The following is a 26,102-nucleotide window of genomic DNA, read 5'->3' as shown; positions in this document are numbered from 1 at the left end:
AGAATACTTATTAAACTAGGTTCCTCGCGAGTCATCCCTCATCATCGAAGTATTTTTATCGAAGTGCTAACGAAGAGTAAACGATTGGTTGAATGAACAAAGTAAAAAAAAAAAAAATAAGGAAAGAAAAGAGAAAAAAAACAAGGCATCGAAGAGCGCAAACGTTCGCATCGATGAGGATCGGCCTTGAACGATCAAAGCATGTGCGTGGATTTGCCGTATGGGATATGATGGACGAAGGTTTAAAAAAAGAAAAAGAAATACGCAAGGGAAATCGAATAAAAAAAAAAAAGAGAAGGCGAAAGAGAAAATGGGAAGGAATGGAAAAGAATTAGATGGGATGGATTGGAAAGGGAAGGGAAAGGTAGGGTAGGGTAAGAGAAAGATAGAGGAAGGGACACCGAGGGAAAGATCGAAGTATCGTGACGCAAAGATAGCTCCGTTATGACCGACACGGCATAGCACCTTCACTTTGGAGTGCAACAGATAGTATAGCGGAGAGTTCGAAGCGTTTGCTATACTACGTTGTGCCGCTGACCCAAATGAATCCTACTGACAGTCAGTCCCGGGCCGGGCTTCTTCGCGGTGATATTGCTCCCGCGTTCTTACTCTTCAACAGACTTATACTAAAATAATAATAATAACAACAACAAAAACAATAATCATTATTATTATTATTATTATTATTATTATTATTATTATTATTATTATTATTATTTGAAAAATAACGAGTCGATCGCGTAAAAAAAAATTGTTAACTGCGTGTCGAAGAGATAATATAAGAGAAAGGGATATCTCAGTTCGTTTTTAATCGGAGAGACATTAAAGCGCAACCAACATCGTTCCCGCATCGGTTACGTGAAAATTTGCTTCCCATATTGTCGCTTAATTTACGAAACACCGAATGAGAAATGTTTCCACGATGAAAGGGGCTCTGTGGAAAGTGAAATATCATTATCAATGGTAGAATCGTAGGATTAAATACAAGTTACGATAGTTTTCAAATTTGTGCGGAAAAGTATCTATGATTCCGTACATCTTGATTGGCTTTTAAAATTGGAGAATATAGGCTTCGATCTCGAGGCGGGAAAGAAAAAAGGGAGAAATTAAAATTTTGAATGAGAGTAAAAAGGAAGATTACGAAAAGATACACACGATTTATGTTAGAACACGTGTAAATATGCTAAATCGGTACTGCTGACTGTCGCGAGGAACGAGGATACACAGTCGATCTGAAAATACGCATTGCCGGGGTGCTTGTGAAAAGGAAAGAGAAATACTTACGGAGATCACGGTGAAAAACCACGAAGGTGGAGGAGGAAGAGGAAGAGGAAGAGGAAGCAGAAGAAGAAGAAGAGAAAGAGAAAAATTCGTTCGCAGGATGTAACAGATTTGCTAAAACAACGTTTTAACAATAAAATTAAAATTAAATGCAATTACTGTCGACATTTGAAGAATTAATTAACGAAGGAACACACGTGATTTTATCAACGAAAAAGCAGCAATGCGGTTACATTTAATAAGGGTGTTTATTATTCTACGATAGTTATTGACAGCCGAGTTGCCAGTGAGTATTTAACGATCATTTAAATAAACATTATTAAACGTGCGTTTCGAAGGCGACAAAAATTTCATTTCCTTCATTCACGCTTGAGAAAAACGAAAGAAACCAAAGCGGGTAGAAGGGCAGGAGGGAGTCCAAGGGTTGGACCTCAAGGACACGTCTTCCACTTTGCGACCTTGTCTGCGATTTACCAACGAGAGCCCATTAATTCGCTCAACGAGTAGGACTCGATGAGCGCTAACTTATTATAATAATGACTCTTCCTTCATTAGATCGTTTTCTTTCATCTTTTTACGATCTCTTCTCTGGTTTTGTTTTTTTCCTTCTATTCTTCTAATTAACACATTCTTTTAATCATTAAATCATAAAATACATCATCATCACCATCCTTGCAATAACGATCTTAGGATTTTATTATTAAGTCGAGAAATCATTCGAGTTGGAAACCCTTGGAAGTCGTGCGAGCAAAACTCGTTCCAGGTTGGCCTCGAAAGCGACCACGGGACAACATAGACAGAGAAAGAAAGAGAAAAAAACAAGAGAGAGAGAGAAAGAGAGACGGGTCGTTGCCGTGTTAGGAATTTGGCACGACGCATTCTTCGAGTACGGGGACCTCGCAAAAACTGGTGATGCAAAGAACACACGGAGGAAGAAGAAGAAGCCTTACTAGCTTGTCCTGAATCTTTAGTCGATAGGAGAAGAAGAAAAAGTAAAGGAAGAATTAGTCGATCGGCGAAGTCTTGAACGCCGTTTAATACGATTATCGATTCGAACATGTTCACATGCTAAGACTAATCTTCGCGATTTTCTATTCGCACATACATACATACATAAGTACACTGAGAATATCATCGAGTATCTGTTACTTTCTCGAGCCACGTATTTCTAACCTACTTTTGCAAATCGTAACCCCCCTCTGAGGGAGGGAAAGAGAGAGAGAACACGATGGATGGTTACTATCGCACGAAGATACTCGTGCCAAGTCTTCTTTTATCACGACGGATGATTCGGATCGTTAAATTCGGTGCAGTGGCCCTGCGAAATCGTCGAAAGCCGAAATTTCATTCGTTGCAGTTCAATCGAGTAGCTCGACTTATTCGGTAGATCTTTGAAAGAAAACAAAAAACATTAATTTTTCAAATAATTCATTATAAGTTCTTTATTTTTACAATTATTTATATATCCTAGTTACATCTTTGGTTATTTATATATACGTCGATACGATACGAGATTGAAGGTATTAAATAGAAGATCTAAATCGGTCGAACGATTAATTAATTGTACGACCCACGTTCAACGGATGCGAGGACATTTATCGTGGGAATATAAAAGAGTGACCGCATCGAGGAGGATTCTTTTTTTCCTCTCTATTTTTTTTCTTTCTTTCCTTATTCTACGACACAACCACGTATTTTCCGGTGAAACGAAATAATCCTATTAAATCAGTGATTACTCGAGAAATGCTCGCAGCATTTATTATGTTAAGTCCGTTGCACGATTGATTATTATAGTAATTATCTCGGCTTTATTCTTATACACTGTGATGATGTATAAATAACGGAAGATACACTAGAAAACGAGAAAGAAAAAAAGAATAACGATAAAGATACGTTTATAACAATAAGAAATTCAACGACAATAATATTTTCTATCAGGAAACTGGTGTAATATAATTTCAAGGTAGAGGCCATTATTCCTTTAGTTTTAAGATATTATTTTTCATTTTATTTTGAAAACTTTTAAAAATAAATAAGGAACACTCACCGATTCTCTGTAAAACGAGAAATAGAGAGAGTAGGCATCAAATTTACGAGTTTAAAGAGAAAGAGAAACAGAGACAGAGAAAGAGAGAAAGAAAGAAAATTCCAAGCCGGAGTTTCACATGACCGAGTTAGAACATCCAGTTTTACTGGGACAATGGTTATGACACGGGAGATCGCTTTCACACCACGTTCTACGTGTCGTCTCGCGATGCATCGCGATATTACTCCTGAGCTTTGCGCTAATTTACCAGAGGTCATAATCATAAACGTCATTTTTGTCCCTCGTCATAACGCAATTGCGGACATTGCCATTTCGATGATAATCTTTTATGTATGTATGTATGTATGTATGTACACGTGTACAGATATTTATATGTATGTGTGTGCTTTTAAGTATATACGTATTTGCGAAAGCAAATGAGATCATTTAAGAAACGTGATTAGATCATAAATACTGAAAAACAAAAAAGAAAGAAAAAACAATTGAGTTAAATACTTCGAGGTTTTATTTCCTCTTCTTCTTCTTCTTCTTCTTAATTAATGAATGATCGTTTAATGAAATTAAAGTCGAGTTTAAGTTTCCTTACTCGAAAAATTATATGTCCTACGTGGTTTGAAAGTATAAAACAACTTTCTTTGAGATAATTAAGGAGAGTATTATATATTATATCGTTTGGACGTTTAATCTCCTTTCTCTTTTTGCATGACTATTTATAATATTAGACAATTTGTTTATTCGATAGAAAGTTTGCTTCATTTTCAAACCTTCATCCATAATTTTTAATTACTCGCGTACGCAAACTTGTATATCTCCGATCTCTCTTTTTTTTTTGTACTCATTTTTATTTCACGAAATTATGATTGGTATATTTGTTTTCTTTTTCTTGAAAAACGTAGAAAATATGTTTGATATCGAGTATATAAAAATTGTTTGCTATTCTTGAAATTGTATTGAATTCTCTTCATCCTATTTTACTTGCATATATTTACGAATTAAATTTATTTTTTAATTTATTTTTTATATGTTTCATTTGTTTATTAATTGTTTTCTTTTCTTAAAGAAATATTTATCTATTTAATAGAACACAATTGTTTAATGTGATTTAACACGTTCTAATTTTTTTTTGTTCGACTTTCGAAATTCATAAAATTCTTCTCACCTAGATATACACAAATATCATTCATATATATTCTCTCTTTCTTACAATTTGCATTTCACGAAATTGATTTTCCCCATTGAAAATATGTCAAGGAAAAACATTCATCGATTAAGTACATAACAATTATTTAGATACTTCAACGCTCTCCAATCTTTTTCTCCGACTCTCACAATTCATTAAATTCTTTTCAAATGCATATATATATAGGTCACGCGTATTGTTTCTTTCATAAAATTTATATATTTCACAAAATTAATTAAATTTTATTCTATATGAAATATTATTTTATGTCAAGGAAACATCTATCCATTTAACAGTATAAAGTAATTATTTCAATATTTCAAAATTCTTTTAATTTTTTATTTATTACAGTTATTATAAAACTTTTTTCACTTACATCCCATTAGTATTTACATATCACTTATGCCTATTTCTTTTTTATACAAATTTGTTATTTGACCAATTTAAAATAATATTTCTTTCATAAAATATATTATTCTTTACTTAAAAAGCAACCTCCATCAATTATATTAACAATTTGTCTATTTTGACACGGAAAATCATGAAATTATTTTCACTTTACCCCATAATACTGTGGATTATATGTGTGTGTGATCCTTTGTTCATGTGGTGATTTGTCCTTTAATTCAAAGGATAAAAGTGTTACACAAATCTTTCTTTGAGACATTTTCATTCCAAAAGATTCTTTCTATTCGTTTGAATATATAATATATATTTTTTCTCTTCTCTCTCTCTCTCTCTCTCTCTCTCTCTCTGTTTTTTTTTATTCTTTATTTTTTTTTCTTTCTCTGTTTCTTCCTTCCCGACCTTGGTAACTCTACAGCACCTATCGACATTCCAACTTAATCGAACGGCACGCCTCCCATAACGATGGACCCGAGCCGCATACCGATGAGCCTTTTACGAACAACACACACATACACCTACACTAAACTCTTTTTATGTTCGACTGACCTATAAGGAGAGAGGCACAAACCTTAGAAGAAGAAAACGGATGATACGTTTGACTTCGACCGGATTTTCTTTAATGCATTGAACTAAACCCCACCGTTTAGATTACCCTTTCGAAAGAAGAAAGAAATCTAACAATAACTTACAAGGTTCCCTGCTATTTCTCTTCAAAATATCTTTTGAAAACATCGTGTGATCGCGCCTAATCCTTTTCTTTTTTTATTGTTTGATTTACAAAATTCATCTTTCAAAGCTAATAATCGGATTTCACAACTGAAAACATTTATAATCTGATTTCGACGAAGTTTAATTGAAAGTGTCATATCATTTCAATTCATTTTTCATATTCAGGATTAGACGTTTAACGATTAATGAAAAGGTATATTTTTCATGTATTATTTGCTAAAGATAGAATAAGCTTATCTTTTTTTATCCTCTTTATTTAACATTGTCTTATTAAAGTGCTTGTATCTACCAGTGGTTCACGCATAATTGTTTTATCGGATGGCTTGTACCAGTAATGGTACAAACGTTCTAGGTAAATCAAAGAATTCAAATTTATACTGTTTAGTGGAAAAATAAATTCAGAAATTTGAGTCGCCCCATAGTAAAAGATTCTAAATACTATACTATTGTTAAATTTTGTTTAATATAAATAAATGCATGCATAAGGTATAATAAATTTTGCATCTTTCTATACTGTAAACATATATAATATGTAATTATTAAATATATATATATTTATATTATATATTATATTGTTTCAATGTTAAGGTTATATTTTATATTATATAATTAGTAAATATATATTTAATAATTATTAACATAAAAACCAAACTGAGTTAAAAATATATGTTACAAACTTAATTACCCTAGTAATATTTGTATTTATATGTTTCCATCGAAATAAACATGCATCATCAATAAAAAGAGTCGGTGAAATTATCAAAACTTGGGAGGGGGAGGAAGGGGGAGGGAAGAACTATTACAGGCAGTAAATATAAACATAACGGATCAGTCGTGTTCGAGACGTGGATCGAGAATCGTGTTCCATCTTGGATTCCTCTTTCTTCTTCCGGAAACTAATCCCTTAACGTGAATTCTTCATTCTAATTTATTTTTCATCGATATAGGATATAACTCGTGCGATCTTCGATCCAACATCATTGATCGATGTTATCTTTCTATGGGAAATGAAGTATTTTTTTTCTACAATATATATAAACATACACGTACACACACACACCTTTCAAAACCGGTTTCACGTAGCAATTGTCACGGCTGATTTCACTTGGATTTAGAGTGTGCCGCGAAATTGAAAAGCATACTGGTTACACCGTACTACCTTTGAATTTTCTTACCACGGATGGTAGATATCGAAAGAGAGAGAGAAAGATATATCGGAAACTAGAATGTTTTATGATCATACACAAGTTGGATAAACATGTTGCATAACACTTGAACTATGATTATTAGCTCACATTGAAGAACACCAATAGGCTTCAGAAACTTGTTAAAATAATCACACGATCGAAATACGAATGATTATAATAATAATAATAATAATAATAATAGCAACAATACAACAACGGTAACAAGACTTTCGAATTATTTATCCCGTCGTTTTGTTTCGATTTAAAAACGTAAAACGTTTTTCTAATCTCTTTCTTTTTCTTTTTTTTTCTATAATCGTAAATTCATATATAATATATATATATATACGTATAATTTTATGGAAATAATTTATGGTACATTATTGTATTATAACTTTTTAGAAATTTGCTCATTTGTATCGTTGATAAATTGTTGATCAGTATTCGTTTGAAAATGTAATAGTTCGAGTAGGCTTTGGCAATAAATTAGACCGCAGTTCTGCGCGGAATAGAAAGTTGTAAAACCGTTACATTATGAGAATAAATGAACCAAAAGTGAAAGAAAAAGAGAGGAGAGAGATAAACAAGAGATTTATAATATATAATATACATATATATAGAAAAAAAAAAAAAAAAAAAAAAAAATAAACTTAGCAAAAAAAGAAGTGGACAATCTCACGTGAAAAATAAAAAACACATCATCGTCTTCCCTTTCTTGTATTCTTCCGTCTTGAAATTTAACGCGTTTCACGGAGAAACGGAAAGATTTCAGTGCTTCCTTGTTTCCGTTATAATGCAAGTTTCCATTCGTAATACAAGAAGACTTCCGATTATATTATTAATCTCATCCGACTCTCTTCCTTGTACGTTATAAAAAATACTATATATATATATATATATATATATGTGTGTGTGTGTGTGTGTGTGTGTTTGTACGTATAAACACGGTAATTACTAAAGCTTTCATCGAGATGAAGACGTCGAATAGAAGAGATAAGGATCACTCTCACTAGAAATTATTCTCTCGTTTTGGAAACGCGAAAGGAGGAATCCTTAACATTGAAACAACAACGGATCTGACGAAACTTCATTGTAGAATACTTGAAGACGTTATGTTTTATATTTAATTAATACGTACGATGATAGTTCGCAAATATAATTATCATTTTTATTTAATATTAATATCTTGTAATTTGAATCTAATGTTAATATAAAAAAAGTTATATCCTCATAATTTAGTCATTAATTTCATGCTTACTTAGTTCGTTAGATTTCGTAAAATAGCACTTGCTTGATTCGAATAGAATTTAATTTTGAATGAATTTTGTATAAATTTTTGTGGTTACCCTCGTAAATTAACGAAATTAATATGTCTTTGAACTTTCTTTTTTTTGTTATTTCTTTCTTATTTTATCGTATTAATTTATTTTAGAGATGCGAAGCGAGGTTAGCGAATGGTTGGCAACGTGCGTTGGTTCGCCGATATGTATCCTCTTGCTTTCTTGGTCTTTACTAATCTATCAAAATCAACCATCCTCGACGAAGAGAAGAATAGACGTACTAACGGTGGCAATTATTGCGGAGAGTCTCGTACATCAACTTGGATTACTATTTTATGCTATCCTTACTTTAATTCGACCAGCAAATCATTTTGGAGGTAAGGGTTTTATTTTTATTATAACTATTAATTATATCTTATATACTATAATATTTAATATAATAATAGGAAAGATATTATATGTGCATTAATGTTAATATAATATTAGTAGATATAACGTAGATGATGTCCTAGTTTTTCATATAATTATTAAATTTTATTATTATTAAATATAATAATTTCTACAAATTATTAAACATACAAATAACCAAAGTTTTTCTTACTAGAAATATTCAATTACATCTTATGTTAAATACAATAATATTTAATGTTAAATCTAGGAAAAAGTAATCTATTATTTTTGTGTTTAAATAAATAACGCGTTTAAATTACATTTAAACAAATATAAAAATAATGGATTTATTTATTCAAGACATAATATAATACATGAAAAATATTATAATAATATATTATAATAATAATAAAAATATTAGTTATTACTTTTTAATTAAACATTTAAGATCTCATGTTTGTTTAACACTTTTTTCTTATTTTTATTTATAGAATAAGTTCATAAAATGTTGTTGAAAATAAACCAGGATATTCTAGACGTTATATTTATTAATATTATAAAAGAAATAATATATAATAAAATAAAGAATATAGATAAACAAACGTAGAGAAAATATTTCTATATTTTCAGAATTATGTTCAACTTTAGTTTGGATCCTAAACTCATCGAGCATACTACAAGAATTAACCTTGACGTCTATCGCAATTTTCGCAGCAATAGGGAGCAAAGATGAGCGGTTTAATTTAACAAAAAATCATTTGAAGTATCATTTGGTCAGTTTAAGCGTAATAAGCGCTTGCATTGGTATAACAGGCGTTCTCAACTTTGAACCAGATATATGTGTATTTCTACCGCAAGAAGTATCCATGAAATATGGAATATTCGTCAATTCTCTAAGATGTTTGCTATTACTTGCTTCGCTCATTGGTTTATTGATAGCAATATTTAAAAGTTTATGTCGTACCCCAAAAGCAGAATTATTAAAATCTGTTTCGGATTTGTCCGAGACCAGTTCGAAAAATTCGTCAGGTGCTTTCGAATGTCATCCTCATCAATGGGATCCATCGAGCGGTTCGTGCACCAGTGGTTCAACCAATAGCAGAGCTTGTCTACGTAAGAAAAAAATTCACGTTGATGAAAGTGGCGAAAGATCGACAGTTTACAGCATTCTATTCGTTTGTTACATCTTCGAGCATCTTCCAGTATTGGTGAGTCCAATTGAATCGAATCGAATCAAATCGAATCGAATTGAATTAAATTGAATTAGATAATCTCATTTTATTGAAAAATAATGAGATTGTATTTTAATTCGCGCTTATTCATCGTTACACGTAAAATTGTTATTCTAAGATTTGTGATAAAACGATTACAAATCGTTGAAATCTAATAGTTAAATTTTCAATAAGAAGTCACCGGTTCTGTTATTAGACTCGGTTATTGCGTTAACGTAGTTTCAAATAGTTGTTAAAATAAAAGTAAGAAACAGAGAGATAATCGAGAAGAAAAAAAGATTCGATGAACAGTAAAGCATTACGTAATCGTCTCGTAATTCGTGTACACGAATCAAATTAATCGTTCGCTTTCCATAAAACGCTAAAAGAATTTACAAAAAATACTAATGTATCTTTTCTTTTCTTTTCTTTCCACCCTTATTCGGATTAATTATTATACTTTCGAATTTATTTAAACGAGCCTAGGGCGATGTAATTTGTTACCCCTTCGTCGATTATCGATTCAAAAAGAGAGAAAGCAAACGACTGGTAGAATTAAACGTTTCGTATTTGTTAACGTGTTTCTTAATATATTTTTATTTTTTTCATTGAAAGAATATTAAATCTTTTTTTTTATTTACGATCCACTTGTTTCTCGTGAAAACATCAGAGTATTATTATAACCAATCGAGGAGGATGTTTCGAGATCGCCTATGAAATTACATGCGGCACGTCGTGCGTAACCGCGTTGTATAATTTACATTAGTCAGTCTACTCTTCACTCTACTTTTTCGGATTACCGGAACGGTGCATCCAACAGAACAAAGTAGTTTTCATTCCCCTTCGAATACTTGACCATCTATATAACAATCTAGATTGCAACTGTTGGCTATATAAATACATCCAATAACCTGTAATTTAACGATCAACATAATAAACGTCTATCTTTCTACTATTATAAATCAATTAACTTGTTTTTTATTTTTCTATAACTAAAGAAAGATACATCGTCTAAATACATGGTGTATATTAATCAGTTTGTTAATAATTATAATTCAATAACAACAAAAAAGTTTAACACATACAGTACAATTGATTCGAATGAAAATATTTAATTCCTTTTTCAAATCGACTTTCTAACGTTATATTACATTTCAAGGATTTATATATATATACGTATTTCAAGCAAGCAAAGTATAACGAAATATGAAAGATAATAGATACAATCATGTAGACGTTTGCGTAGCTGACAATGAGACTATCAATGTGAATCGCACTACGAGCATAAGAGGATATTCGTGCGACTGAACTCAAGCCGGAAACGAGTCCGGTCGTGCCTCGATGATATCCGGAAACGCATATTTCTTTTTCTCTCTTATATTTTATTTTCATTTTTATTTTTATTTTTTTATTTTTTTTTTTATTCTTTCTTCTCGTTCGCATTCTCTTTTTGTCTTCTTTCATTTTTTTATCTTTCCTTTTCTTGTATTTTTTTAAATCGCTTACAGGAAGCCCACTTGAAAACGTGAAAGTCCGCCCTCATATATCCACCTCCCTAAAGAGGAGTAGGGCTAGGGGTGAGGGAGGTGAGGTGGTTCCCTCGCGCGTGGTCGTTGCAATTTGTCGACGAAATTCGAAAGTGTTAACTTAATAAGGACGACGACCTTATTGTCCGATCCCAATTATGATTCGAGTAACGTCGGAACTCGTCAACTCAAAATTATTTTATACGAAAGAAACTTTTCTTTTCTTTCCCTTCGCCCCTTTCCCTCTCTCTTTGTTACCATCTTCGTGTATCTCACTTGTTATTGACTTTTCTCATGAATATTTATGCTAGGCTACGTTACACGCATGACGCATACTCTGTTTACATCTCGTAAAAAATCAATTCTCCCGTCAATTAGGTTACAGTAACAGAGTGACGAAGACGACGTTATCTTTCCTTATTACAATGTCACGAACGACACATTGATCATTTTTTCTATCTTGAAAAAGGCAATATTTACTCTTTTAACACTAGACTCACGAATTGATGTAAGCCAATTTGACTCATTTGTTTGCTATATACATATGTATATCAAACTTAAATATTGTTTTTTTAAAACATATATTGGCTTTTAATGTTATAACAAAATATTCTTATCTACTAATATCTTCATTCAAATAATATTTGTGTAAATCTTTAAAAAATATTGAACAAAATAATTCATAAATTAGTATTAATGATAAACATTTTGAATTTATTGCTAATATGTAAATTAATATTTAATTGTGGATAAACACATTGTTGAACAATGTAATGAAAAAAAAAGAAAATTTATTCTCCGCAATGAGAGAGTTTTACGGCTATGCATTAAGAAGAGTTGCACATACGCGTGTTTCAATCGTTCCAATCCCTAATTAAGGCGGTAGTTTCGATTTCATAGCACGGACCAGACTAACTATTACTCACGTAACCATCGGCCCAACACACACGAACGGTAAGCGAAACAACCTTCTAAAAGCCTCCCTCTCTCCCCCATACGAAGAAATTTTCTTCTACGTGATCATAATCCCGCCGCGAACCTTTCCGTTTCGTTCGAGTTACCAAGCGACCAAATTTTGCAACTAGTCGATATAATATAATATAAGTACGACGTGTGTATATTATTATATTTACATGTTTTTTAAAAAGAAAACATACAAAATCGCTATAAATAAAAAAAAAATAAATACAAGTATATATGGATCGTTTACTTTGAAAATGGTGCAAATCAATTGTTCGTTGTTTCGAGATAATTAAAAGTTTACATATATGTCAATTAAAAAAAATTATATGAGCCGCTTTTATTTTGAAAGTGGTCTACCTCCATTTATGTTCGAATCGAAATATTGAAGGGTTTGCGTTTCAATGCAATGAAAAATATACGTACAAAACACTAACGAGTTATACTGCTTAAAGTAGTGGCAATTATTAAGTAAATAATATGCGTTTTCTAACCACGAATAGAGTTAGGCCATTGTCAATATCAACAATTTGATTTGTTATAAAATTTTGAAGGGACTTAACTCCATTCAACATAATTTAAGATGCTTCAAATAGAAAAAAACAATACTCAATTTATTGTACATATCTTTAAAACATTTCAGAAAAATAATTTATGCGTTTCAAAAATTACAAATATAACCTACAAAACAATTTACTACTCATCTACATTTTGTGTGTGTGAAGGGGATTTGAAGAAATCATGATGTTCCGGTGATATATATCGTAATGAGCCAATTATGTCTATGAATTTTGCAGTTGTAATTTGTCTGATATTTTATATAGTGATATCAATACAATATTTTCAAACATTTTTGATCTACCCCGACATAGTAATAAATTCAGGATTTTAAAATTTTCATTCTCATTCATTGATGTCTTATAGAAAATTTGATACGGTTTATTTCTGACAAAACGCATCCAACATATTTTTAACCAGTTTATTGATTCTTCATCAAAATTCTTGACCCTTTTCAAAATTGCGTCTTCTAATAATTTTGTTACTACCAAATCTTTTTATCTCATTTTATTTACAATAAATTATTATCATATTTACTCGGAATATAAGCAACCTCAAATGCTTTATTAATACATTACATAAAGTTGTACAATAACCAGGTGCAATCGGAAAATAATAAATGACGAATGGAGATAAGCCACTTTCAAAATAAACTTTTCATCATTCTGTTAATCGGCAAATTTTCTTGTCACAATATCTTCATGATTTTAAATATATTTGTATCAAATTGCTTCAAAAAGAAAAGATCATGTAAAAATGTAACTATTACGGTAGCTATCTCGATTTTTTTGCAAAATGGAGTTAGGCCACTTTCAAAATAAGCGTCATAATTATGTCAAGTTTTGCAATGTTTCTATTTTGATTCTATTAATTTATCAATATATAATTTGATTATATAAATTTATTTTAGACTTAATTTAATTAAAATAATATATATATATTTTATTTTTATATTAAATATATATATTTATAATAAACGTTCCATATATTATTAATCCGTAAAAAAAAACATTTTAATTATTATAATCGATCGAATCGATATAAATCCATTAACGTTAAGAAAAGAAAAGAAAGAAAAAAAGAAAAGAAAAGATCGCATTACGTGAGTTGGATTACAGAAAGATCGTTTTTTTTTATCATCATTCGATCTGTTCTTAAAGAGATCAAAGGAATTCGACTATAAGAAACGAGAACACTTTTATTCAAGCCAAGAGAGGATCGAGAACAACTACTATTTTGTAAGAAGTAAGAGAGATCGTTGAAGTTACATTGAATTTTCACCGTAAGAATCTTTCTCTGTCTATTTATCTGTCTGTCTCTTTTTTTCATCGACGTGTGTTGAGATGCGCAAAATTGCATGATAACCGCGAGCGTGTACTTTTGAAAGCGCGACCAACGAGTTTTCACCGTAAATTCCTTCCTCCATCGACCAAGTCTACCCCCTTACTTCCCTTCTCTTCCCCTTCTTCTTTTTTTTTTTTAACCATTACCATCAAAATCGAGCAACTAAAATCGAAAGTTGTGTGTACACACACGCGTTAGCGTTCCAACATATATTTTTTCTTTTTTTTACGTTTTCGTGAAAGAAAATGACTGAATTGGTAGTTAAACGAATGAAACTAACTACGGTATATAGAGATGCATGGGGTGCATCGACGCGTAAAAAAAACGCACGTCGTGCACTCACCTTATGCACACGCGCGTGCACACGCACGCACGTATGCACGCACACAAGTTACAATTAACAGTACGTTTAATTAGCCGAGCCGATAGTTTCGAAGCTTACAAATTCCGCTAGGTGAAAGCCAAGCAAAATTCTATCGTTCTTGAGGTTTGTTCTTATTTATTCTTTTTTTTTCTTTCTCTTTCTTTCTTTTTCTTTCATATACTTATATAGAAAGATTTTTTTTTTCTTTTTAGATAAAATCACATCGAAAAGAATTTATTAAAGAAAATTGTTGAGAATAAATTTTAAAAATCTATGTGTAATTTCAAGCCTGAGTACGTACTAATCGACGTGAATAATCAGAACGAATAAACATTTCTTTTTTTTTCTATCTTATCTCTCTTCCTAGTAGTAATTTCATTTTTCTAATTGTAAATATGTATGTTTATTACACGATAGATCATTTATCACGTTACAGATATTTTCCATCAAGCCGAGTCTACTGAGAAACTTTTGTACACCGCAAAATTTGGCAATGTGGTTGCCACTCGTTAAGGATACACTTTTACCTGTTTTCTTGGCGATCTTCGATAAAATGTTCTGTCGTTACGTTGCCAAAGTTTACACGAAACAAGATCATGCGAGAAGACTCTCACACGGTATGGGGTTCTTTTATTTTTTTTTTCATTTTATATTTAAACAAAAAATTATAACTGTGTTACCATTTATATATCGTGAAAGTAGTAATTGTTCGCAGACAATATTTACTTACGTGGATTACCTTGTTAATGTTGAATTCATTTTTATGTTGTTTCTGTAATATTTGTTTATTATATCGAACCCTTTTACTTTACGAGCAAAAATTTACGTTGCTCTAAGCATAAACACTGTACTGTATTCTTTTTAATTATCATAAACTCATGAACATATATTATATTAGTAGTGTTATCAAAATAATTTTGAATTAATATTTTCTATAGTTGTGGGTCGAAAAATTTGTTTGTTCAAATTTCTACGAATCATCAAATTCAATATTACGAAAATCATACTTTGAGAAGCATTGAAATAGATAAAGGTAGTAGTATGATATATAATATTTATTTATTAGTCTATATTTTAAAAATAATTTTTGCAATGATGAATTTATCTAAGGGAAACGATTCTAATAAAACTATCCGTAATATGTTTACACGTTTCATTAAATAGAAAGAAAATATATAAGATGAACGTTTCTCTCTTGGTATAAGAGTTTCGTAACATAAGAGTTCCTACGACAAAACAGATGGTTTCCATCCATTTCTTTTAAAAAAACATGTTAAGCTCGAGCTCTCGCGTGGGAAAGGCGTGTAACTCTTATACTCCGTTCGTAATAAACGTCGTCTACGTGAAACACTATTTCTTTTGACTTTTCTCATCTGAATGATGTGATTCTTTGACTGAGTGATCTTTGATTGAAAAAAAAATATGAAAAAAATAGGACAAAAAAATATTATAATATTGTTATAATTCAATATTTTCTTATTTAGGTGGTGTTGACGGAAAGTTTCGACACTTTGAACACGACGCGGAATACAAATTACAATTGAACCTAAATCACGGTTTGAAATTTCCCTTGACAAACGGAAGTCTTTATGGGAGATTGCACAATCATCAAAATAGAGGTAAGATTATATTATTGAGAATAAAATGTTCAAATATTGAGACATTCTAATGTTTCTTTCTTTTTTTATTTCTTATTTTTTTAATATGAATTGAATCAATGTCGAATATAAAATTAATTTTATAATAATTTGTTCGAAAAGTAATTTAATGAATCATTAGTAAAAATATTGTTTAACTTCGTTTAAAAGTGATACGAACGTTATATGAAAAACTATGCATACATTTCCATAATATAACTACATTAATATGAAAATGAATTATCAGAATATTACGTACGTTTCATATTCCAGCCTTGAAAGTCATTCCTCGTATGCACGCGCAATAAGAAACCATACTAGAGGTCTCATTTAAAAAACGCGATTAAAAATGAAAAGTTTACTCGCGAATAATAATTTTCCTTTAATTATTATAACGCGAAAAAAAATTGAACGAATTGACGATGTGGTCTGGTTAATCGAAAAATTTTCCAAAGTAAAACGAGAAAATCCTTTTTCTTTTATTTTCTTTTCGTCAGTTTTTTTTAATAATACATGCATACTAAAAGTATTGTGAATTAAAGGTTGCAATTTACGTAAAAAAAAAAAAAGTGCATTTGTTTCTAAGTCAATGAAAAATGCTTTCATGTTTCTCATGTGTTAATTGAACTGAGATAAATGTTGGTATTATATTAAAAAGGAAAACACATAAGTAGGACAGATGTATATTTTCTAAAATCTTCGTGTTTCTCTTACGTTGAATTTTATTTGATTTGATTTTATTTTTTTATTTTTTTCAGGAAAAACGGGAACGATAACAATGGGCGTACAACATTATCCAAGATCGCAATCCGTCAACGAGGACAGCAACTATGCTTCGCTTCCTGCAGAATTATCATCATTCACTAGTTCGACCTTCGAACCACGTCAAGAAATTCGACTTAACGAATCACCGAAGAAAAATACAATGGACGATCGTACCGATCGATCATGCAGAGTTAATGATAATTTTAACGAATTAGCTGGAAATCGTAGAAAAATCGGTAGTACAGACGTTTTCGGTCAAAATATGGAAAATTTGGTACAATTAGATGATTCCAATTCTAAAAGAAAATTTGCCAAAAGTTTAGAAGAGATATGCGAAGAACCGCAACAACGAAGACACGTTAGAAGTGTTTTGGGATTGGATAGTTTGGTAATCACTTTGGATAACGGTATGAGAGAACAACAGCAACAACAGCAATTAGCGAGAAATGCTCTTAAAAGGAATCAGAGTTTCGATCATGCGAGGTAATCATTTGTTTCAATTTGTATTTAAATAGATTGATTGTTATGAAAGAAGTTAAATCAATTAAGATATTAAAATAGTTGATTATTTTTTGTAATAATTCAATCATTTAAATGAATTCTTTTTTAGACTTAAATATATCTACTTATCGTTTTGTGTAGGAAAATATCATTTTAGAATAATTCAAACGTACAAATTTATATTATAAGAACCATTTACAAAATCACAAATATTGTTTTCACTCTGGAATTTCTTTAAGTTTCATTAATATAATAAATTGGAATGAATCGTTAGATTGCTTTCACATTCGATAAAGTACCATTTTTGGTAACTTACATTAAATCATTCAATTCAATTCGATATTACCTACTTTCGGTGTATATAAGGATACTCTAAAAATGGCGAAGTAAGTGTCGGTCTGATTTTAATGCGTTAGATTAAACGCACTTACACGTAATCGTATCTAATATTCGTAGTCTTATAGAAAAAAGCTGCTTCACCAATTATGGATGTTTAACAATATTAAATTTATGTGTATGTATCTAAGACAAGTGAAAGCAAAGTAAGTAATTCGAATCGTGACTATCCTCAGTTTATTTCTCCTTTAACGTTTTGCACGGTGGTAGCAAGTAGAATAATTGTTCGATTTCTTGATTATCAAAAGTTAATGGAATCTGCTTTCACCCGACATTTATGTTCCATTTACTTTTTGATCTTTCCTTCTTACACTAATAACTATAAACCGGATTAATAGAATTAAATAAGGGAAGAAAAAGAGAGAAAAATATCGCATATACAAGGTGTCTCCGATATTTTTTCTAACGAAACGATATCAACGTATTGTTGAATTAAAACGAAATATAAGATTTAAATAACCTATGTTCGTATAACATTTTTTTTAAATTTTGTACATCGAATACTTTGACACCGTTTTATAGTTGGAAAAAAATCTCAGACACTCTGGTACAAAATACATTTGATCATTTTTTGTTTTGTTTAGGTATCATCGACCCATTCTCGATACAAGAACTTACGATTTAAAGAAAGATGAGCACAGAAGGGAACAACAAAGTATTCATCAGAGACAAAATAGTCAAGAACTTGGAGATGGTTACGAGACGTCCGATGACGAAAGCTGCGATTTAGAGAACGGAGACTTCGACACTATGAGTTCCTGTAGGAGCAGGAGTAGGAGTTGTTGCTCCGTTACAACGGTTGCTAACGACGACTTTGAGTACTTTCAACGTAAGGGGACCAAGGTAATTCTTTTACGATCTCGGCATTCTTTTCCAGCTCCATAATCTTTAACTTGTTATCATAATTTTTACTTATTTTGTATACGCACATGTATATCCCTTTTAATTATGCGAAAAATACCAACCAATTCGTTGCAGTTTTGTAAGATCTGAGAAAAGCAAGAATACTATTAATCTTTTGTCGTAAATAATTATTGCAAAATTTAAACTCTAGGAATTTTATGGAGAAATAAAGGAAGAATAAATTATTGACAAATTTGTTTAAATGTTTATTCAAAATTCTACTATGTATTTATTTCAAATTATTAGAATAATTAGAAATAATTATCACTCTTAAATATTATAAGACAACGGCAAAATTACAAATAAATTTTCAGTTGTTAATAAACGTATCGAAAATATTAAGAATTATGATACTTTTTCACAAATGTAACAATTATATATCATTGTTAAACGCTAGAAGGAATATACATCTAATAAATATATATATATATAAAGTTGTCAATCTCGAATAGCTCTAATTAACAAATTTTTCCTTATTTTACTCGAAAATAAAACAAAAATTTATTTAACTAAAAGAATCCTGTTTACTCTTAGGAAATTAGAATTCCGCGAAGATCGTTTAGAATCGCCTGCTTGTTGTTGTTCGTTTGCCTTTCCTTTGGTTTTGGTTACGTAATCAGTAAACGTGAGAACGTCCTGTATTGCAGGTGGAGCTGTTGCCCTCGAAGCGAAGCAACGAGGTAAAGGTCAGCATGCGATCTTTCACGCCGAGGATCATAGAGAACGATACCATCGATCGGGAAGATAGAAGAATCAATAAAACTATCATCAACACCAAGCCGAGTATACAATCGTATCATTTAAAGAAAAGAATTGGACCAGGATTTTCTATGAACGATCTCGATAAATTAACCACCATCGAAAAAAAGTTTCCAAATTTGTCAATGGAAAGTTTGAAAAGTATCCTAAAAAATTCCGATGTTAGTTATTTGGACAATGGTGATATCTGCAGGCATGATATCGGGGGCTCGGCACCGGATTTTAAAAAGATCTTTGTTACAGAATTTATCTGAACGTATATAATCATTTCTAAAGTATCTTTTCTTCTCATCTATGTCCATGTCACATACTCATTTGATTTCTTTTTTTTTTAATTTATATCCAATTGAAATAATATCTTATAAGATTTTTCCAATGCCAATTATTGTTAATGAAATTTTTTTCGAGAAGTAAAGCTCTAATATATTATTTCATTTGTAAAACAAAATTTTGATAAATTCGATTTGACGTGTTCATTCTTAAATCGAATTAATCGTGACTAATAGAATATTTATTATCTAAACAAATGAAACAGATTATTTCAATGGCAGAAAGCCAAAATTCGTATATAAGAAACTTTGTTTATACATATGAATGTTATACGTATAGAATCATGCAATATATATATATATATATATATGCGCGCTATGTAAAAATATTGTAAAATATGTTCGAGTGTATTTTGTGACTTCACGTAAGAAAGTTGCTGGTAATAGGTGGTCAACATGACGTACGATAATATCGCATAGAATTTATCTTGTATATAGCTTGTACATTTTTAATTATTAATATTTAACGCTATAAATATGTAAAACACGCGCTTTATAAATTGGCGCGTAGGTGTTCATTCGATTAGGTCGTAGAGAACGATCATGTTTTTTTTTTGTAATATAATTGCGAATAAAAATTCTCTAATTGGGATTTAGCACGATTTTATTTTGTACAGAAGGTAAAAACAAAACAAAAAGGAAAAGATTTATATCGATAAACGCGATAAAACTATGTTACATTTATTCGAGTTGTTAGAAAGTATAGCGATTTAATGTTATATACGTTTAAAAAAAATATATGAATATATTCTCACATTCAACAACATATATGTGTTCAAACTGTAACAAATGTTTTCTATAATGTTGGCATATGTGGTAGAACGACGTGAAAAAGGTCATTCATCGATGAAATGAATAGAAAACTTGCAGAAACCAGCGGAATTTTAGAATCACACAATTTGTTCATATTTAAAGTATTTAAATTAAATGCTTTTGGGTCATATGGAAAATAAAATTCATATAATGAAAACGTAATGAGGAATAGCAGCAAAATAAAATGTTGAAATAATTTTTTTTAAATCTATTTATACAACGTCATATTTTTTTACAGATTTATTTATATTTGGTCCATGACTACCAAATTACACAACATAACAACATATTATTAAAATCGTACATGTAAAAGCGGGTCACGTAGCGTTTAATGTTAATGTAAACATCTTAAAAATTATTTTGTATTTTAAATGCAAATAGAATACAATTCTTTGGTAAAAAAAATTTATCCAGACAACTGCATGACATTTTGTCGACATTCAACGAGTGATAAAAATCTATCCTAATCTATTACATCCTGTGTCACGAGTATTTTTCTCGAGATATTTATCGTTTGTAATTAATTAAACGCGCACGTTTTTATTTTTTTTTTGTAACAGCAATTAATGCCAATACAAAATGATAATCTTAAATACATAATATCTTTCTCTTTATACTAAAGAATTTAATTTTATTGCATGGTCTACTTGACTAGAAGTGCAACAACATTTGGTAGAAATACAACAAAATAAACAATGCATCCGACAAATATATACAAATATAAAGAAAATATTAATTGCTACTGCAAAAAAATTGGTCCGCTATTTATAAATATTACAAAGAAACGTTTTTGGTTTAGTCACATACGTCAGAGACTTTCTTCTACTCATTTATACTAATCACGAGTATTATTCGTGTTGCAGATCTTTCACTAAACAACTATTAACTTATATATTCTTTGGATTTTATAATATACGAGCATAATACAATCATTTAATATCAGTTTGGGTGGTAGCAATAATAAAAAAAATCTTTACTAGTCTTTTGTATCTTAAGTAACGCTATATGATAAATTTGAAAACGTCAAAATTGACTTTGGTCAGATGAGAATGATTCATCAGAGGATGAAAGTGACAAAGATGGTGATTCTAGTGGTAATACTTTGTTTTCAGAAATACTTAGTGCTAAAAAATAATGACTGAATAATTCGAGGATAAGTTATTAAATCTAAATGAGTGTTGCAATAATAAATATTACGAAAACGAAGATGTAGAAGAAGATGAATAGGATGAAGAAGGTCGCGAATATTTTTCTTGTGATTGAGTATCATTATTATAAAATAAATCTTCTCCGCGAAAAGTTGATTCGATGATGGTCTGCATGTTGCACTTTTGCCCGTTAGCCTTGAAAACTGATAAAAGCCATTCCAATCTGGACCATGCCATAGGAGATTGATGATCTTTATGCTGCGAACTTTTAGCCAAACTATTATCCCATTGTCTTGACCCATTCTTGTCCCTTATTATAGGCATAGGAATAAATTCTGGATTATCTAAATCTGGAATCATCTGAAAAAAAAAATAGAATATAGAAATATCTTTTAATAATCTTTTTTATCTTGAAATTGGATTAGTTACATGTTAAGAAAGAATAGAATTGTGGAAGATCGATTAAAATGATAGAAAGTTATGTCATCATGTTGAAATAGGGATAAACTGATGTTTGTAGGACGTGTAATGCAAGCCTAAAACTCTCTCCTTGTCTGAAATCAATACTCGAAGAGCATTACACTGTTACTAAGGATTCTCAATCCCCCTCGGATTACCAGATTCACCGTCACCCCCGTGCGAACAAATGAGAGAAACAAAGAGAGAGAGAGAGAGAGAGAGAGAGAGAGAAAGACAAAAAGAAAAAGAGATAGAATGAGAGAAAGGGGGAAACAAAAAGGTAGGGAGAAAACGAGCCAATGCGACTAAACGTATAACCAGAGTTCAACGATCAATGAGAGAGGGAGGTTTGTTCGTTGGTAAAACGACGCCTTAACTACGATGTCCCAATGGAAAACCTCTTTCTGTTTCTGCTTTACTGATGGTGAAACAAAAGAGAAATTGAAAGAAAAAGAAAATAAATAGATAGATGGAGATAGAAAGAAAGAAAATTTACTGGTTTCTTATCTTGGTAAGGTGGGAATGACATTATGCAGCCGGATTATAATTAATTTCTGATCGAGAAACAATAATATATATGTTTTTAATGTAAGACAAATATACTTTGGGATAGGGTTTTTTTCAAACTCTTTAACTCTTCTTTCTCAATCGAATTGTTTTTTATTTTCTCTATTAGAAATATTATTACTTTCTTCTTGTCTTTAAAGGAAACAAAATTAAAATATTCAAACTGAATTAGATAAAACAATGAGAATATGAATATTAGAAGCGTATACTTTGAATTATATAAATTCTCCTAACTTCACGGGAATTATGTAACTAGTTAGATTCATTTTTGTTTCAATGCACTTACAATTATAGTTACTTTCTAATAGAGTTTCTCTAGTGTAAGCGTAGCTTTAAAACGAACAAAAGATGTTCGTCCAACGACGAATGAAAATCACAGTAAGACTTAACAAAAGTTTAATGGTAATTATAAATGACAAAAGGGGAAATCAGAAATATTAAATGCTTCAAATGAAATTTAATTATAACAAAAATCGAAATTTCCAGAAATAAAATAATTCCGTGAAAAATATTTATTTGCAATCGAACATATATTGCCTGACAATAGAAATAAAAGAAAGGGATTCGATAGATTTATTGGATTTTTATTTTCCAATAGATAAGAATTTATCAACAGAGAGATCCAATATCGATGAGAATAAAAGATAAAAAAAATATAAAGTAGAGAGAGAGGGAGAGAGAGAGTGAGAGAAAGAAAACAAAAGAAATAGAGAACAAAAATTATATTTGATCTTTCATTGTTTCACCCTCTAACACTCTGTAACTTTAATTGAAAATACTTCTTTTTATATAAAAATTGCATATAGCTCGTCTATTGAGAAAAATAGATGACGTAATTTCATTGACGATTAATTAAAAAAGAAAAAGAAAATATTAACAAAATGATTGTTTCAATAAAAACGTGTCAAATGTGTCAAAAAAATGTGTCAAATTATCGGATATATATCTTACCTTAATAGTGAGAAATTATTGGTATAATTTGACTCCTTATCAATAGACCTCGTTCGCAAAGGTCAAGGTCGTCCGATCGACGTCTGAGAAACCAACTCGAGGGAACCCGTAGCTTGAGCTTTATCTCGAAGGCACGGTCCAAGAGAAACTGAAGAAGGGAAGTAAAGCCGGCAGAAAACATCAGCTGGCTTGTGGCAGCGCTCGCTCGAAGGGAGCTTTTCTCTCTCACACAAATATACAAATAATGCACATACGTGCAAATATACACACGCATACACGTGCACACAACGCTCTTTCCCTTTCCTTCTCTTCTCTTCCCTTTCCTTTCCCTTTTCGATACTCTACCTTCTCATATAAACTTTGCTATAACCGAAGAAGGAACCCACATATGTTGGTCACGTGGAAGAGAAAGAGAAGGGGAAAACTTTTGGAGAGAGACAACACACACGCGTTATATCGTTGCACTCAGGGGGTGGGGGGGAGTCCTCCACCTCTTTCCTTTTCACCCTCCTAGTCAACCAACAACAACACCACTTCCGGCTTCCGGTTAGTTACAACCCGTTAGCTACTAACCGCTCACGTGCCACTGATTTTTAATCCTATGTAAAATCTTATTTCTTCTACACGTTATAAAGAAATAAATTTCACGAATTTTAATTATTACTTTTTTTTAACCTTTTTAAATATCCTTTACACTTATTTCGATTCAAAAAATCACAATTGTATTCGTTAACGAACTAACGCTATTGTTCACTAAGCACGTTGTAATACAAAAGGGGCTTATACTCGTATCAAATTCTGCACAAATTAAAAATTTCACGTGAGTTTATAATAATGTAGGCGCACAAATTTAGCATTGAAATTAGAAATACAAATTTTGATATTAACGAAATATATTTTTTTAGAAAAGAAATGACCGTACGCCCGCTACGTATAAACCAGAATGAATACCTTTTCCTAGCCTTCCTACTGTGTAGGATGCTATAAGGTCCTGTTTCCAATTTTTAAGGATTTCCTATAAGATTTCCTTTATTTATTTTTCTCGAATGTTCCTAGTATACCTGAAATGTCCATTCCCTTAAGATTTCTTTTCTTTATTTTTCTCAAATGTTCCTAGTTTATCTGAAATGTCCAATCCTGTTGAAACTTCGCTAAAGTCATAGTGTTTTTTTTATTTGTCTTTTTCAAATGTTCGATACCAAATTTGTATTCACATAATCTTGTAAATCTTGAAATAAGTATTTCTAAATCTTCGCATTTTAGACTCACGATTTTTTAAAAGTATTATAAGTATCTAGATTTTATCATGGTAAATAAAGATCTTTTATTTTTACATAACATAATATAAATAACTATATTTAGGTTGGTATATTTAAGTATATTAGGGTTGCTAGGTTTCTAAAAATATTTTATTTTATATGCGAATCTGTGTTATATTTAACGAAAAAAAAACCAATACAACAAAAGAAAGGAATTTAATTTTAAAAATTAAATAAATTTATACTAATAAAAATTGTATTATACGATATTAGAAATTATAAGGGTATCCTTTTATTGTAAAGAATATTGTGTAGAAATATGATTGAACGTTATTTAAAAAGATATTAGGAAAGACCAATGAAGAGGTGTCTCGTGAAGAGTAATTGTCAACGATATAGGGGCTGATGACGGTCCATTGTACGGTGGATGTTGAGGGAATCGAATAAATTGCTTAAATTACCACGTCCCGAGGAATATACTCGTAGATTATATGTATAGATGCAGATGTGCGATAACCGTAGTCTCAGATTCGATTAAAACTAAAACTGGACCCTAGAGTAGCCTCTCCTCGAGGACGCGCGACGATATTTCTTATCTTTTTTTCTCGAATAAAAAATAAATGAAATATTGGATAATTTTATATAGTGTTCACGATCAATTTTAACACGCGATGATATAAGTTTATTATTATTAAAAACAAGATCATATAAATAGAGGGAAAACCTGTATCCGATGATCGAGATCGCTAAATATTAATATTGCATATGAAATAAGAAAAATAAAAAATAAAAAAAAAGAACAGAAAAAGAAGAAAGGATAATAATAATATCGTCATAATTCGTCGTTAAACGTCGTCGTTGTCGTTTAAACCACTACGAATGGAACCAACGAAAAAAAAATTAAAAAAAAAGATCGGGAGACAAGATAGTAAATTATACATTTTCTACGAAGAGAGCGTTTTTAGAGTGCAATCGTTACAACGTTGTAAGAAAGAAGAAAGAAACACAAGCTGCAAGTAGTCGAGCAAGAAACGTCATGTATCCGACAGCTGGCTACAGCATGTCGTGCAACAAAAAGCACGGAGATATTAAATAAGAAACATTAAAAAAAAACATTAAAAAAAAAAACAAGAAAACAAAAAATAAAACA

The 26,102-nt window shown here is 30.7% G+C and overlaps 2 protein-coding genes across 5 annotated transcripts; one reads left to right on the top strand and one right to left on the bottom strand.

Moving 5' to 3' along the window:
* Positions 1–70: 70 nt before the first annotated feature.
* Positions 71–20,525, top strand: LOC107074607 (uncharacterized). 3 transcript variants are annotated; one of them, XM_015336182.2, is made up of 8 exons: positions 71–1,567; positions 8,265–8,489; positions 9,133–9,710; positions 14,902–15,082; positions 15,950–16,084; positions 16,861–17,350; positions 18,349–18,593; positions 19,315–19,549. In XM_015336182.2, exons 2-8 carry the CDS (start codon positions 8,267–8,269, stop codon positions 19,413–19,415), a joined length of 1,953 nt encoding a protein of 650 aa, XP_015191668.1. In that variant the 5' UTR covers positions 71–1,567; positions 8,265–8,266; the 3' UTR covers positions 19,416–19,549. The 3 variants fall into 3 exon arrangements, with proteins under 3 accessions (XP_015191668.1, XP_015191664.1, XP_015191665.1); XM_015336178.2 differs by having other exon boundaries at positions 85–1,567; positions 18,349–18,607; positions 19,315–20,525; XM_015336179.2 differs by lacking the exon at positions 71–1,567 and adding an exon at positions 6,475–6,657 and having other exon boundaries at positions 18,349–18,607; positions 19,315–20,525.
* Positions 20,526–20,793: 268 nt separating this feature from the next.
* Positions 20,794–24,862, bottom strand: LOC107074608 (uncharacterized). 2 transcript variants are annotated; one of them, XM_089175276.1, is made up of 2 exons: positions 23,694–24,862; positions 20,794–22,076 (listed from the first exon to the last, which is right to left on the bottom strand). In XM_089175276.1, the coding sequence occupies exon 2, from the start codon at positions 22,074–22,076 to the stop codon at positions 21,762–21,764; it is 315 nt and encodes a 104-aa protein (XP_089031402.1). In that variant the 5' UTR covers positions 23,694–24,862; the 3' UTR covers positions 20,794–21,761. The 2 variants fall into 2 exon arrangements, with proteins under 2 accessions (XP_089031402.1, XP_089031403.1); XM_089175277.1 differs by lacking the exon at positions 23,694–24,862 and adding an exon at positions 22,146–23,614.
* Between the last annotated feature and the right edge of the window lie 1,240 nt (positions 24,863–26,102).

This window comes from Polistes dominula, unplaced genomic scaffold (genome assembly GCF_049000335.1).
Source record: "Polistes dominula isolate Pdom_NZ unplaced genomic scaffold, Pdom_raw_medaka contig_82, whole genome shotgun sequence".
Taxonomy (NCBI): Eukaryota; Metazoa; Arthropoda; class Insecta; order Hymenoptera; family Vespidae; genus Polistes; species Polistes dominula.
This window is presented reverse-complemented; position numbering and strand designations above follow the sequence as displayed.

Excerpts from the sequence above, each read along its gene's own strand:
- LOC107074607 (XM_015336178.2), top strand. The coding sequence starts at position 8,267 with ATGCGAAGCGAGGTTAGCGAATGGTTGGCAACGTGCGTTGGTTCGCCG. Across the intron at positions 17,351-18,348 it reads CAGAGTTTCGATCATGCGAG|GTATCATCGACCCATTCTCG; the intron begins GTAATCATTTGT and ends TGTTTTGTTTAG. Across the intron at positions 18,608-19,314 it reads TTCAACGTAAGGGGACCAAG|GTGGAGCTGTTGCCCTCGAA; the intron begins GTAATTCTTTTA and ends CCTGTATTGCAG.
- LOC107074608 (XM_089175276.1), bottom strand. The coding sequence starts at position 22,076 with ATGATTCCAGATTTAGATAATCCAGAATTTATTCCTATGCCTATAATA.